Consider the following 15,511-nt stretch of genomic DNA (forward strand, 5'->3'; position numbering starts at 1 on the left):
GGCTTAACCTTGTGACATTTGCTTACTGGATGATCAAGATCTCTTCCTGTTCTTGGCCCCATCTTCATCAGTGCATTTGTACTAGGAGTTTGCAGCTATATGTAAGCTTTAGTTGATTTGCAGGGAAAGTCCTCAATGAGCAAGCCACTCAGTGTGCTGAATAACTGGATTAAATGATCAGCTCTAAATGAAGTTAGGTTTTATAGCTTAATTTTCACAGGATTACTTTCTCTTGTTCACCTAATCTTTATGTTTTAAGTAATTTTTCCATTAGATTCACATTGCCTGTCTTTGCATTCAAGGATTCATCAAAAACTCAGTGATGTTGTCAGTGGGCATGATGTAGTAGGTGATTATTCCATGACTTACTCTGCTACTGTAAAAACGATATCATGCATTTCATTTAATAGCATGGATTTTTAAACCAAGTTTCTATTCCAACTGAATTTCATGTGTGTTCTCACTGGGTTAAATGTGAATAAATTCAGGCTTTCATCAAAAAGTTCTTTAATCTACTGAGTGACACGATGCGTATTAAGAACATTTTTGTGTACATTTCCTTTCGTTTTGGCTCTTTCCATTATTTTGTATTGTTTGGGGTCTCATTTAAGTAACAATCACTGTGATGAATTTAATTTCTTCTTTCTCCCCAGGCAAATGCAGTAATAATGACTAAAAGTGTGTGACGCATCATCCTGTTAGCTATCTGGATGGAAGAATAAGGGTAAACATCTACCAAAATGGCAGAATTTGTCGCAAAGGTTATAGGTTTTTAAAAGTAGTAATTACTAATTCACTTGTGCACATTAATGCATTTGTATTTTCTCACATTCACCCTTACGATGTGGCCTTCATAGTCAGGTGTACGCTTCCTAACACAGGCAGTGTAGGATTTTGAGGCTTTTGTAATTCTTCCTTTGGCTATGTATGGTCTTACAGTTCTGGCATAATGCATTTTATAAAAGGAAAGGCAATGAAGCATTTCCATAGTAACATGCCAACTATACTTATGCCTTATGCAGGTTTTTTCAGATGAATTTTTGGATCCATACCTGTTTATTTTGACCTGAAATACACATTAAAACCAATTTAAAGTAACAGTGCTTGGTCTCTCACTTCTTTTTTTATTTGTTTAACACCATATACTTCATACAAAAACCTGGTTCAGTGTTTCATGGATAAATAACCAGCAGCATTACTGAATGGCTATTTTCTTTTGATTGACAGATTCCCAGAGTTTTGCCTTTTTTCTTTTTTTGACATCTTTCTATAAACTTTGTCACATTTTTCCCATTTACTAAGAAGTTTGCTAACCTTTACTTCTGACGATTCATGATTAGACATCTGTAGTTAGATCACTTAGCTGAACAATGGATTTATGAATTAAAAAATATTTTCTAATTGATACAAATATGTCCTTGCCATAGCAGCTGGCTCAGAACAACAGATGTGAACTCTGTAGAGCTCCTTATCAGCAGCACTCTGCTAGAAAAGATAGATACTGTCTCAGATACATAATTATCACCTCTAAAATGTGAGTGGGCTTTGGATGAGTACTGTTGGGGCTTTCAGAAGCCTTTGTTGAAATCACACTGTTTTAGAAGGAACCTGGAGCAGCAGGTGAGTGACATATCCAGTAAGTAACTACAGTTTAATACACAATTCATGGTAATGTCTGAAAGGTAAATGATAACTGCTCTGCTAATTAACTAGTGTTTCTTCATTTCCTTTACAGCAATTGTGTATATATGTGTGTATATGTATATAATACATACATACCCATATATACACACATACATGTAGAATGCCCTTTGGTAGCCGAAATATCTGAAGCAGTTTCATCTAACTCCACATGATGCTGGTGGTGTCCAAGGTAGAAAAACCAAAAACAAAACAACACCAAAAATTTCAAATAAACAAACAAAGCAAAAAATCAACAACAAAAAACCCAAGCAACTGAGTGAGTCATTTTTGCTAAAACTGACGAATGGGAGAACTGTTTTATTGTTGGTCTGCCTGTCACTTGAAGAGCTGAGTCTTGTGTTTGGGAGGGAGGAAAGAAGATAGCCTGGTAAAAATGGAAGAATGTGACTGTCTTACCTTTGGAGAATTGCGATTGATAGATTACTTCCTTGCCCCTACCCAGTTCTAGTAATGCTTTACATGGGCTCAAGCTCTAGCCATTTCTGTGTTCCTCATGGAAGTGGCCCAGCTTCCTTGTACTAACATTTCATATCCATCAGAGAACAAGTTTCAATTGTTGGATGTTTCTGAAAATGATGTTCTGAAAAGGATGATCACCCTTTCAACTTGGCATTGGACAAGAGAGAAAGTCCAGCTTTATCTTATCTTTAGAAGAGGTTGAAGTTTGTGGTATAGGCATTCTTATCAGGGAGTAGCCTTTGGATTTTTTGGATAATGATATAAGTTTGTTAGTAATGGTTTTGTCTTTATCAGATCTATGTTTCCAGTGAAAAAGAGGGTGTCTGAGGCATGAAGCCTGTTTAACTATCACAGCACTATGTGGTATTCGTGGTGTGAGAGAACTGATAATGTACAGTGTGCTTCAGGAAGGTAGGAGTCTGGGTTCTTCCTAAATCACAGATCCTGTCACAAAGGAGTTTTCATAAGCAGCAGCTTTTACTCTCAGATGGGGCTTACTGAACCCCTACATATTGCTCAAATTTAAATAAAACTTTTCCATGTATATCTCAGGCACAGAGTGAGACACTAAAGTAAAACCTAAATGAAGAATTCCAGATTTTTGCCTTTAATCTCTTACATACTTCCAGGAAATCAGTTGTTCTAAAATGCATTCATCCTTTATCAGTATCTTGTGGAGCAGAGACTGTGCATTAAGTATTTACCTATCATCCCTATGAGACACTAAGAAACAAAAAGCAAACAAAAAAGAGCAACAAACAAACCAAACCCAGGAAAAACCAAAGAAAAACAAACCAACCAGGAAAGAAGGTTTTCTCTGAGCATACCACACTTTATAGGTTATTTTAATTTAGAAAGTTTTGGCTACCAACTGCATTTTTCAGTGATTGGAAACAGTACAAATGCTAATGCAGTCTACAAAAATGTCTTTGTCCAGGACAAAAATAGCACTCATGTATTTGAACATTCTCAGTCTTGAAGTAATGCTCCTTTCCTTTGACAGGCATTATCAAACACTGGAATAACCTTCCCAGGGAGGTAGTTTAATCCCCATCCCTGGAGGTGTTTAAAAGATGCATAGATAAGGTGCTAAGGGACATGGTTTAGCACCAGACTTGGTAGTTAGATAATGGTTGGACACAATGATCTTAAAGGTCTTTTCCAACCAAAATGGTTCTACAACTCTGTGATTAGAGCTTTTAGAAGTTGAGTACATACACCAGAGTTTACATTTCAGGCCTCTAAATAGTGCCTCAGCCAACAGTGTTAAGTTTCAGGAGATACCTTTTCAGCACTTGATAAGTGGCTGAGTGCTTCAGACAGCTTAGGTGGCTGCTGAAATCCTTAAAATACCTTGGGCAGAAGCCCTGGAAGCCTATGTTTTTAAGGACTGCAGAATGGTTAGCTATGCCTGTCCTTAGAGCAGAGGTGACAGTATCTCACTTCCCCTGTAAGAAACAAAACTTACGGTGCTAACTGGGCCTAATTCTTCAAATGTGTGGAAACAGTGTTTGCTGGTGAGGTCTGTGGAAGCCTGTCTGGTCTGCAAACGGAGGTGACACTGTGCAACCACTAGGGAGTGACAGAATTGACAAACTTGGCAAATACAGTGTATTACCAGTCACTGCCATGAAAAAATGTTTCATGATGTTCTTTGCTTCTGAAGAGGAAGCTCCCAGTTACAAAACTGTTGCATTTAGAGTTGTGTTTCCAGTGAGATCCTTAAAATAGAGCAGCACTCTGCCATGAATGGAAACCTGTTTTGAGTTCTGAATTCTGGAGCAGCAAACAACAGATGGAAAAGGCTTTGATAAGCTTGAAGTTTGGGCAGCAGAAAGCTCATGAAGCTCAGGAAGAAGCACAGACTGGGAAGCACCTGGCTGAAGAGCAGCTCAGTTGGAAAGGACCTGAGATGTATGGCAGATGTGAGGGTGAATGAGACAGTGATGCACTTGCACGTTGAATAAAGCTGATGATCTACTAGGCTCTATCAGGAGGATAACAGCCAGGAGATGGAGGGAAGATATTTCCTCATGTGGGTGAGTAGTACCGCTGATTCATGCTCAGTGTCCACTGGCATCTATTGTAATAGCCTGCTTTGCGCTTTTAGTAAGCGGAGAAAAAGAAGGAAAGAACTGGGGAGATGTGGCGTAACTGTTTCAGGAATCTGTCTTATTGTAGGCCAGAGTAGCTACAGCCCTGGTGCACAGCCACCTGTAGGGCAGTACTAAGTTTAGTATGGCTTAGTTAGCGTCCTGCAGCATCAAAAATGGGCAATGCAGTTCAGATATTGAACTTTGCATTTCATACTCCAATTTTCTTCTTCCTCAGTTGTTCCAGCCATTGAGGTGTGTCCTTTCGGTGGTTTCATCCTGCTCTACAGTGACTGTTATCACTGTTCCATGTTTTGGTCTGTGCTACAAAGTAGCAGACTCAGCATGGAAACTGGATTCCTTTGGGATAAAATTGAACAAGAGATGCTCTTCAGCAGCAACCCCACTGTGCTTGAATGTTAATCAGATTTCAGTCTATGGGACCAGACAAGAGCTGCTTGGAAGCAGCCCTCCACCTACAGTGTGGACACTGGGTCTTGAGCACAAACTGCTTTGCATGTTTGTTTCTGTAGTGCTGTGCTACATGGTAATACAGGCACAGCTTTTAATCATCAACCGTCCCATCTCCCTCTATCCAGTTCTTTGTTCACTTTATACTGATCCTTAACTAAAAAGTAATTGCTAAATCCTGTATGTTTCTATAATCAAGTACTTAATGAAGTCTAAATAGATTATAACCACTGCATTTCCTTTGTCCATAAAACCAGCTGTTATCCAAGCTACTCAGGGATCATCTATTTTTCATTTTATCCTATTTTGCATTTGTCTCCATGCTTTTAGTGACCCCTTCCTTGAAAACATAGCTGAAGTCTTGCAAACTACAGAGTCTAGACTGTTAACCCTGTGGTTGTTGGCATGATTTTTTTTCTCTGCCTGCTTTTAAAGTACTCCATTTTCAGTTCTCAGATGATACAATACCACTCTCAACTTGGAAGTTTATTAGAAGCATTTCTTCCTGCCCTGCAATTACATAGAGCCATTCTTTCAGAATTCAGGAATATAGTTTTGATGTGTACCATTGGGGCTGTAATCATGTCTATGTGAGATAAAGTACAGTTTGAAAACATTTAGTTCACAGAAGGTTTGCCTTGCCATTCTGAAACAGCATTAAGTTACTATCTGTGGCTTCTAAAGAAGATTATTGGAAAGTATTGACTCCCTCCTTTCCTTACATTTCCTGAGGATTCGGCCCACTGATTTTAAGTATATACATTCTGTAGGAAAGACAAGTATATACTTTCAGTGATCTCTACTTGCTTATATTGAGTACTGAATAAATATGAGGCCGGACAAAGAAGCATTTCCAACTTTGCTAGAGCTGAAGTCCCATAAAACAGCAGTAAGCTCATGTGCTGGGCACTGAACTTGGCCAAACAGACAACTAGTGTCTGTCTAGGAAGAACTAGGAGGAATGTCAGGCTGCTCTTGTTTATTCAGACAGTTATTCAATGCCAATATTAGTTTTATATTTGCACCAGTTTCATTGGTGATGTATCTGTGCATACTGATGGTCCGTCCTAGAGTTGAAGTAGTGATAAAGAATCAGTATTGGAAACAGAGGCAATGCTGAATGCCTTTGTCATCAATCTGGAGATCTTTCAGATCTTTCAGACAGAAAAGATACAATAGAAGAAAAGGAGATAGAGCTGTGTCATATTAATAGCTTCTCTGAAATTCTCATGCAGAAAAGATTCCTGTCATATATATGCGTTCATGTACTGAGCATAAATACATAGTTACAATAAATATACAAACTAAGTTATAATGGATTTTAATATACATGAAAAAGGTGAGAGGAAGAAATAAAAGATGTTAGCTAGTTAAGGCATTACAAATGGGGTAAGACATGTTGTCTATCAGAGATAATTAGCACCAGACTATGTAATTAAAATGCCAGACTGGTACTGATGGAAGTCTGAGCCCTATGCAAGATACATTGGTGATTTCCATCCAGGGGAAACATGCCAGCAGCACAAAAAGTCTCATTCTATTAATTGGCACCCTGGATGGCAAGCCTAAGACTGAACATTGCTTTTATAGCTTGTATCACACCGCTCCTGTGAACTGCACAGCAGAGAGCCAAGAGAATGAGTGCCTTCAAGACTTCCCAGTGTAAACAGATTTCAAGCAAAAAGGCTGTACCAAGAAAATACCCACATTAGCCCTAGTGATGGTCCCTGTAGCTGCAGCATGTTCTCTAGGCAGCATTCAGGGACTTGCATTGACTCTCTGCAGCTTCTGTTTTGTGGACAGTCTCTATCCAGGATTGATAGCCACATGGATTTAAAATAAATGCACTTTGTCAGCTGCTGCTGAGGAATCACTCCAATGTAGACATGGTGTGTGCAGAGAGCCAGATTCTTCGCCAGCATGCACTGACGTAGTCCTTTTGAGGCGAGGATTCATTTCCCTAACAAAATAAGAAGACTAAGGCTGGATGCAGCTACAATGTGGAGGGAGATAAGTTTTGCCCAGCCCTTCCCATGCTGTATGAGGGAGAGGATGCTTTATGCTGTGTGGAGATAGTGAAAGGGCAGAGGTACCTGTAGCTTCCCCTAGGTAAATCTACATTTTATAATGGCATACCACCCTATGGACACAGAGCTAAAGAATTCTTAGGACAACCACCTAGTATTAAAGGAAAACCACTGTTGCTTGCAGAGAGAGAAACCGGAACACCGGGGCCCCACATCAGGAGTGGCAGTTATCACTGGTAGAGCTCAATTTCCTTTTTTTCTTGAGAGGATGATAAAAATCGGGAAACAAACAAAGTAAAAGGAAACTGTGTGCACTAGAGGTGAAGGTACACAAGTGGAAGGGCCGGGAACAACAACCGTGAAGAAAACCCTGAAGAAAGCAGCCCTTTTGTAAACCCTGTGTGTTGCTGTCAGAACAATGACATCTTTGCAACAGCTTAAAAACAATTCATAATCTTGAGAGTGCCCTCTAGTGTAAGTGGGACCTCCGAGTGTTTCGATCTACTGAGTAGAACTGGTGTGTCTCTCAGCTATGAAATTCAACCACACCATGCTAATTTAAGAGCAATTACTGGCCGCCCTGCCAAAATGGCAGAACCTTGGCTTAACAGCAGCATACTTTAAAAGCCAGCCCTTAATCCTGTGCATCACTGGCTTATCAAATGTTTTTGTGTGTGTGTGAACCTACTCATCAAGATGAGGGTAGGAACTCTGCTGCTAACAAGACCTAGTAAAATGACCTGCACTTGTGAGCAGATATCATCTGATCCATGTACATCCCTTTGATCCAAGTTGTAAACATGTTTTCTCTTAACGCTGATATGCTACAGTGCTGTGTGAAAAGGGTACAGAGTAAAGGAAATGGCCTCAAGCCATGCTGGTAAAAGCAGGTTTAGTCAAGGAGGTGGGTTTTTATCTCCAAATCCATACTGCAGAGCAAAGAAAGAAGAGTAGGATGGGACTGAGAGCATGGGGCACAGTGTGTTACTGCAGTCCTATAGCAAGGATGGGTGTGCATCCTGATACCACAGCTGACTTAACACAGGCTCCATGCAGGCACTTGGCTGACTGTACCAGTTACTAAAACATACACTCCAATTGAAAGGATTTCCAGAATGTTCCTTTCACTGTTTTAGCATGAAAACATTAGAAAAGAACTTAGGAGCTAGCCAAAATTCACTCTTTTTTATATCAATACAAATTGAGAGGAAGGACTAAGGAAACCCCTTAAAGTGATATAGGAGACAGAGTCCCACCTCAAGGAATTCTGTTTCAATTTCTTTCAACATAGCCTAATTATGGAATCACAAAATATATCTGGTTTGAAGAGACCTTCAAGAGTCTAAGCTTTGACCCAGCACAGACGGGGAAATACTAAACCATGTTCCTAGTTCCAGGTCCACGAGCTGCTTGATCACCTCCAGGGATGGCGACTCCTCCGCTGCCCTGAGCAGCCCATTCCAATGTTTAATAACCCTTTCAGTGAAAAAGTATTTCCTAATATCCAGTCTCCCCTCAGCCTCCTCTTCTCTAGGCTGAACAGCCCCAGCTGCCTCCAACACTCCTTGTAGGACATACGCTACAGGCCCTTCAGGAGCCCCCTTGCCCTTCTCTGGACATGCTCCAGCACCTCAGTCTCCTTCCTGTAGTGAGGAGCCCAGAACTGAACATAGTACTCAAGGTGTGGCCTCACCAGTGCTGAGTACAGGGGTATGATAACTTCCCTGATCCTGCTGGCCACTGTGTTTCTTCTAATACAGGCCAGGATGCCACTGGCTTTCTTGGCCACCTGGGTAGACTGCTGACTCACATTCTGTTGGCTGTCAACCACTACCCCCAGGTCCCTCTCCAAGTTGCAGCTTTCTAGCCACACATCCCCAGGTCTGTGACTTACTATGGGGTTATTGTGATCTAAATTCAGGACTTGGCAGTTGGCCTCATTGAACTTCATGCAGTTAGCCTTGGCCCATGGGTCTAATCTGTCCAGATCCCACTGTAAGGCTTCCTGACCCTCTGGCAGATTGACACAACTACCCAGCTTGGTGTCACCTGGAAACTAACTGAGGGTGCACTCAATCCCCTCATCCAGATTATTGATAAAGATACTAAAGAGGACAGTACTGAACCTTGGGAGACACCACTAGTGACTGAGCACCATTATAACTCTATTCACCACCATTCTTTGGGCCCAACCATCCAGACAGGTTTTTTTTTCATCCAACGCAGAGTGCACTTATCCAAGCCTTGTGCTGTGAGTTTCTGAAGGAGAACGCCGTGGGAGACAGTGTCAAAGACTTTACTGAAGTCCAGATAGACAAAGTCCACAGCCCTTCCCTCATCTGTTAGGTGGGTCACATTATTGCAGAAGGAAATCAGGTTAGTCAGCCAGGACCTGCCTTTCATAAAGCTGTGCTGACTGGGTCTGATCGCCTGGTTGTCTTGTGTGCGCTGTGTGATGGCACTCAGCATGACTGGCTCCATGACCTTTCCTGGCATCCAGGTAAGACTGACAGGCATGAAGAATAGAATAAAGGGGGAGATTTTACTTAACAGCACATGGATGGGAGGAGTCTTTGTGAGTGAAGCTGAAGGGAAAGATAAAGTACACTTAAGGTCCTTCCAATGCTTGTAGGAACCTACTAATAAGCATTTGGAAGAGTTAAAAAGTTACTATAGTCTCCTGTATTGCTCTTTATCTACCACCCATTCCTAAAATGGAATTCTCTAACTCGCCCTGGTAAATGGATAAAACTTGCTTGCAAAACAAGGCTTAGAGGGAAAGAAGTAAGACTGGAGAATATTTTTATTCACAAAGCTGAATCAGCCATCATGGATATTTTGTCTGACTGCTTAAAACAAGACAGAATTTTCCTCAATTTGCTCTTTTCCAAGTTTATAAATTCTATTCATTTTTAGAAAGCATCCAGTCTCAATTTTAAATGTTTAAATGTGATTTATACTGTGACTTTTCCAGTCTATCTGTTTATTTCTAGTTGTATTTGGAGTAGTTTGAAGTACTGGCTGTGACAGGTGTGCATTTATTATGATTGTCTTGCAGATAGATCACAAACAAAAAATCTGTAACTGCTTACTGGAGTATTTAAAATCCAAATCTACACATTTTGTAGGCTGTCCATTGTAGTTCAGATCTGAATGTGATAAATCTAATTAAATTGCTCTGTGATATATTTAATTGTTCTCAGTGCCAAAGGAAAGCGATGACAGCTCTTATGAAAGGATTGCGACCCTGAGGACTGCGTATTGGTAAACCTAAAGCTGGCAGTTCAATGTATTTATAAGTACTTCAAGGTGTTTTTAAGGCTCTCACAATATGAAACAGGTGATAAACTGACAGTGTCAGTAAGCATACAGTAACACACATGGGGAAAAACAACCTTGGTTACACTCAGAGTGATGGCTCTGAATGAAGTGGCTGGCACTCAGGAGAGTGATGCTGTGAATCATTTATGAACAGTTCCCTGAAAAAGGGAACTCAGTTTGGTATTTCAGTAGTAATCAAAATGACAAATTAGATGTTAGGACTTACTAGGGAAGGGACCAAGAAGAAAACCCCTTTAGATCTGTAGTGTCTAGATGCATAGCATGCCTGCAGCTGGTACACTGGCCCAGCTTCAGGAAGGACTTTAGAGACAGAGATGTACAGAAAAGGAAATCTGAGGGTGTCCATATCCTTTAGGTTAGGCATGTTGCCACCTAGTCCACCACTGCCCAGAGGTTCCCTCCTTCCGTTCCCACGCGCTCCAGTTGCTCTCCAGGCAACAGTGTGCATTGAGTTCCTGTGCCATGTGCTGGGATGTGACACAGGTGATGTGGATAGGGACAGTGCAAAGGAGTACTTCAGTGTGGCAAAATATTTTGGCTTCAATAAAAGGTGGAAGAGGGTGACACAGCAGTTGTCCTTATATTCATGTGTTTTGTGGAGAGTCAATAGGGAATGGTTACTCATTATTTTTTATAAAACCAGACAGGACACAGAAAATGAAATTATCAGGCAGCAAACTGAAAACAAACCTGATGAAGCTTTTTTTTTCTTTTTTAGTACTATATTGCTAAGTTAAAAACCTTGCTAGATAAAATAAGAAATTAAACATTATCAGTTTTGAGAAGGGGCCTGGGCAAATTTATGAAGAATGTGCCAACTACTAAACATTAAGATCCAGATGGAAATTTAGGCTCAGAAAACTCTGGAAATCTGAACTGCTAGAAGTGATGAAGGTGAGCTATGGCCTGAGTCCTTCTCTGACTGCCCTGACTTCCTTGAAGCACTGGTAGGAATAGAATACAAGGAAAGGCAAGCTTAGTGAGCACAGTCCATTTTGCTGTTTAAATTTGCTTACTGGAAATGGGAACTATTGAGGAAAAAATGAAACACAATTTTTCTTTGTTCTGTAAGTGACAAAGCTATCAACCAGGCAATTTGTCTGTAGTATTCACACAGGCACAGGAGAAGCAAAGTAGCAAGAAAATGACTTTCACTTTTATTCTCTGCTTTTTTTCACAAACACATTTTCAAGGATCAAATTGTCGTATTTCACAATTGCTGTTAGTGGAATAGGATTTGTTTGGTTTGCTTTTTCAGATCCAGAGCTGTGTAATGCAACACACAACTTCATTACCTCACCTAGGAAATCATCAGCATTGATTTTCATGAATGCTCAATGCCAGCAAGCTTTGCGAGATCAGATCTCAGGTTTTCTTCTATTTTCACATCACCAGAGGATCTTCCTCAAGGATTCATCTTCCTATCTTCTGATACTCAGAATCATTCTATTTGGTAACAAGACAACAGACTGGCAGATGAACCAGTTCCCTTCCTGTAGGCTGTTAAGATAGGCTGGTACAGACCAGATATAATTATTTTGCCTTCATAGCTTACAAATAGGAAATAGCTGATCAGTAGCAGATACTGTTAAGGTTTAGGCTCACAAACCAATTATGAGATGTCACAACCTGAGGCTGACTCAGATAGCTACAACAGAAGATTTCTGCTTCTACCCTGCAGTGGGTTGGTGGCACATGAAATGTAATTAGCCCTTAGGGAACGTGCCCTTAAATTTATCCTTTAGTGACAGCACCAGCAGCACTGCTGCAACACACACTTCTCACTTCCAAATCTATTTCACATTCCAAGATCAGCTTTTCAGAGCACTCCTTCCTCACAGGCAGAACAGCACTTTTAACTGTATTTCATCCAGTTCTCAGACAGTTGAGCCCCATTCACACTTACCCTGTGCCATATTTAATGAAATGTGTGATCTACTGCCCTCTATCCTGACAGGGTTGCTTCTGGCTTATATTATGATTCACTCATATTCCTCAGAGGGCTTCAGACACATCAGAGTGTATATTTAATGAATAGTTCAGAAGACATTTCCTTGCAGATAAAAAAAGGATGAGTTTTCAACATGCAGTGGGAAACTGTCTGCTGAAAATCTTTAGGTGTGTATTTGTAAGTACATGCAGAAAAAGCCAAAGTAGACGTCTTTGATGTTAACAAACACGTGGCAGAAGTCAGTCTTTGGAGCTCAGAAGAAATGTTTGTGAATTACTGTGCATTGCAACTGTAGCTCCCACTCCACAGACCACAGGGCTGGGCTGGTCAGCTCTACAGAAAGAAGAGGAAAACAAAAGTCACATTAACCTGTATAAAATCAGTGTGGGTTTACCTACAAACTAGGAGTAGTTTGGCAGCTAGTGGAAGTATGGTTTTGGTGGTGGTTGATGGAAAAGTCACTCCCATTCTTGGTTGCAATTTTGTCCAGCATCCTGGCATACATAGAGGTGAAGGTTTGAATTCAGAAACGTCTCTAGAGCAAATACAACTGTTGTAACTGATTATGTTCTTCAGGTGACAGAAAGCACTGCCCCACAAACAGCAACAACAGCTTTCAAGATCTTGTTTGCCTTGAGGAAAACAATGTATTTTCAGAATACACATAGTAACCAAACTGACTGCTACTTGGGGATTGAACCACCGGCTTTTAATCCATGAAAGGATACCTAGACTGTCATAGACAGTTTACCTATACATAGCAAATGAGTTTTAGTAATTCCTTGTCACACAGTGACAGCAGAAAGTCCCAGATCTAGCTGAAACTGAGCATCAGTCCCTGAAGCCTCACTGAGCACCACAAGTGGTGCCAGAGGTTCACCTTTTTTTCCTTGATAGCTCCTGTGAACATTTTCCTTGGTTCTACCGCACCGAGACAGCTAGAGCTTTGTCAGGTGGTACAAGCTTTAGGAACAACCAGTTGATCCCAAACATAAATGTGGCGTGCAGAAAGAAGCAGTCACATAGAAAGGCTGGGGTTGGAAGGGACCTCTTAAGGTCATCTAGTCCAGCTCCCCTGCAGTGAGCACGGGCATTTACAATTAGATCAGGAAGACGAGTCCAAAAACACCAACGGGGAAAGCGGGCTTATTGACAAACCCCAGTTTGGTTTGTCTTGCCCCGCCGGGACGCACGGAGGAGGTAACTTCCAGCCGCCGAGAGGCCTGAGTAGTGGCGGGGCCTGCCGCCCCGGCGGACGGCAGCGAGCGGTCGGAAGGCGACATCTTCCTGGAGACAGACGGGCTGGCTCCTTGCTCGAAAAAACGAATGCCCTAGGCTTTAGAATACCCGGGGGAGGCCGAGGGAGGGCTTCGTGGGCCTGACCTGGGGCGCCGCCGCAAGCCGCCCGCCCCGCCCATCGCCGGTGCCGCCCCGCCGTTGGCCAAGCGCGGCGGGGAACGGCGGCGGCAGCGGGCTGGGCCCGCCATGCCGAAGCGCTCCTGCCCATTCGGGGAGGCGGCCCCGCTCCAGCTGAAGACACGCGTGGGGCTGCGGGAGCTCAGCCGCGGCGTGCGAGGCGAAGAGTACCGGCGGGAAGTCTTCGGTAAGGCGAAGGGGACAGCGCAGGAACCGTCGCCCCAACGCCGGGCCCGGCCTGTAGTCGCAGGCCTCCGCAGCTGCTTCCGCCTACCATCGGCCACTCCCCCCGGGCCTGGTGGCGGGCGGTGAGGGGGTTAAGCCGCTCCTAACTGTCCTCTCCTCCCTCCGGCAGAGAGAACCCGGCGGTTGCTCTTCAGGGGCGCCCAGGCGTGCTTGGAGGGCGCTTGGCCCGCCAGCCCCGCCGCCACTTGCGCGGTCACCCGCTCACCGGAGCCGGCTGGGGAGGCCCCGGACGACAGCGCGGGGTGTCGCTGGAGCGGACAGCTGCTCATAGGCCACGACGGCAAACTGCTGAGGCGCCCGGCTGCCATGGAGAAAGGTGAGGGGCCCGCCGGGGGCTGCGCACCGGTGGTGTTGCGTGAGCCGAGCTGAGGGCGCTGCTCGCCGCCCGCCGGCTTTCCCAGCAGACGTTGTGGGAGTGTGCGTGTATTCCTCCGTAGGTCTTTATTGCCTTCTCTTTCTTTTAAAAGGAAGTCTTAGATTAGATTTGAGCTTTACTTGCGGATTTATAAACTGCTGCACGTGTGAGTTCCTTAAGAATCTCTTGGCGGTCTCACCACTGAGTAGAAAAAGAACGAACAAAGTTCCAAGCAGTGAGCCTTGCGCCGGTGACTGCACGCGTGTTGTTCTGCCGAGTGCTGCCACCTGTAGCTGTAGCGCTGAGTAGTAGGATTTCCACTGTTCTGCTGTAAGTTCATCCCTTCTAATTGCATCTTTTCCAAGCAGTTCCTCCTGTAGGAGTCTCCAAAGCCTGTTCATCGTGTGTAAGAACCGCTGATGTCAAGGAAGCCTGTACACAGTGCGACCGGTTTGTCTGCCAGAACTGCAGCAGGCTCTGCAACTGCTGTAACACAGTTACCTGTTCTTTGTGCTCCACTATTGAGTAAGTGCCTTTTGGATTTTTAACCTTGTTCAGTTTCCCTGAAAATTTCCTACAGCATATGAAGACCTAACAGATACCTAGCTTATCCATGTAAAGGAGTTGAGCTCATGTTGCTTTAGCAGCAGTAAAACTATCTGAAACATGGAAAATAAAATGTCTATGTTAAGTAGTGTAAGCAATCTTAGTGTAAGTCAAGTTTAGCTGCTAATGTAAGTGCTTTAGGAGGTAAAAATTCCTTTCACCTTCTTACCAGCAGTATAGTGTACTGGCCAGTGATGAATGCACTCCCAATGAGTGATATTAAGTTTTTGAGATCATTGCCAGCAGTTCCATGATATAAAGAAATACTGAGTGTACTGTGTGGGAGTCCTGTTCAGCTGATAACGGAATAGGATGGCATTTTTTGTTATGGTCCAGAAACAATACACATGCTGACATTGCTTCTTTTGGTTTTCTGTTTTCTTCTTTCCTTAGTTATGGTGATGTGGGAGAGCAAGTTCTCTGCAATGGCTGCTCAATGTTTCAAGTCTGAAACTTGATAATTGCCTTTATGGCTAAGATGTCTGTACATTTCATGAAGTCTTCTCCTTTGAGCATGTGAATTACATATGGACTTTCTACGTTTTATATCTTTATATTGTACTTTTTAATATTGTAGCTAAATAAACTTTTATATTTTGAGGCTTTCTAGGTTATTTCAAATCAACCTTCTCTTTTTTGCTTAGTTGTAATATACCTATCTGGAAGGGGCCACTTTTTGCTTTTACATGGTGTTCCTTGTGTGATGCAGAATTTAGAGCGTTTATCCAGGGTCTCTCCATGTGCTGCACCAGTTGCTCATTGTGTACTTTTAGGTGAATGTACATTGTTCTGAACGCATAGCAGTTTTTGTGAGCTGACTAGAAAAATCAGCCAGGCTTGA

The 15,511-nt window shown here is 42.7% G+C and overlaps 1 protein-coding gene across 1 annotated transcript; it reads left to right on the forward strand.

The window, feature by feature from the left end:
• The first annotated feature begins 13,532 nt into the window (after positions 1 to 13,532).
• Positions 13,533 to 15,262, forward strand: SIVA1 (SIVA1 apoptosis inducing factor). Its single transcript, XM_054400594.1, has 4 exons — positions 13,533 to 13,650; positions 13,819 to 14,025; positions 14,433 to 14,589; positions 15,064 to 15,262. Exons 1-4 carry the CDS (start codon positions 13,533 to 13,535, stop codon positions 15,119 to 15,121), a joined length of 540 nt encoding a protein of 179 aa, XP_054256569.1. The 3' UTR covers positions 15,122 to 15,262.
• The last annotated feature ends 249 nt before the right edge of the window (positions 15,263 to 15,511 follow it).

This window comes from Indicator indicator, chromosome 4 (genome assembly GCF_027791375.1).
Source record: "Indicator indicator isolate 239-I01 chromosome 4, UM_Iind_1.1, whole genome shotgun sequence".
In the NCBI taxonomy this organism is placed as follows: domain Eukaryota; kingdom Metazoa; phylum Chordata; class Aves; order Piciformes; family Indicatoridae; genus Indicator; species Indicator indicator.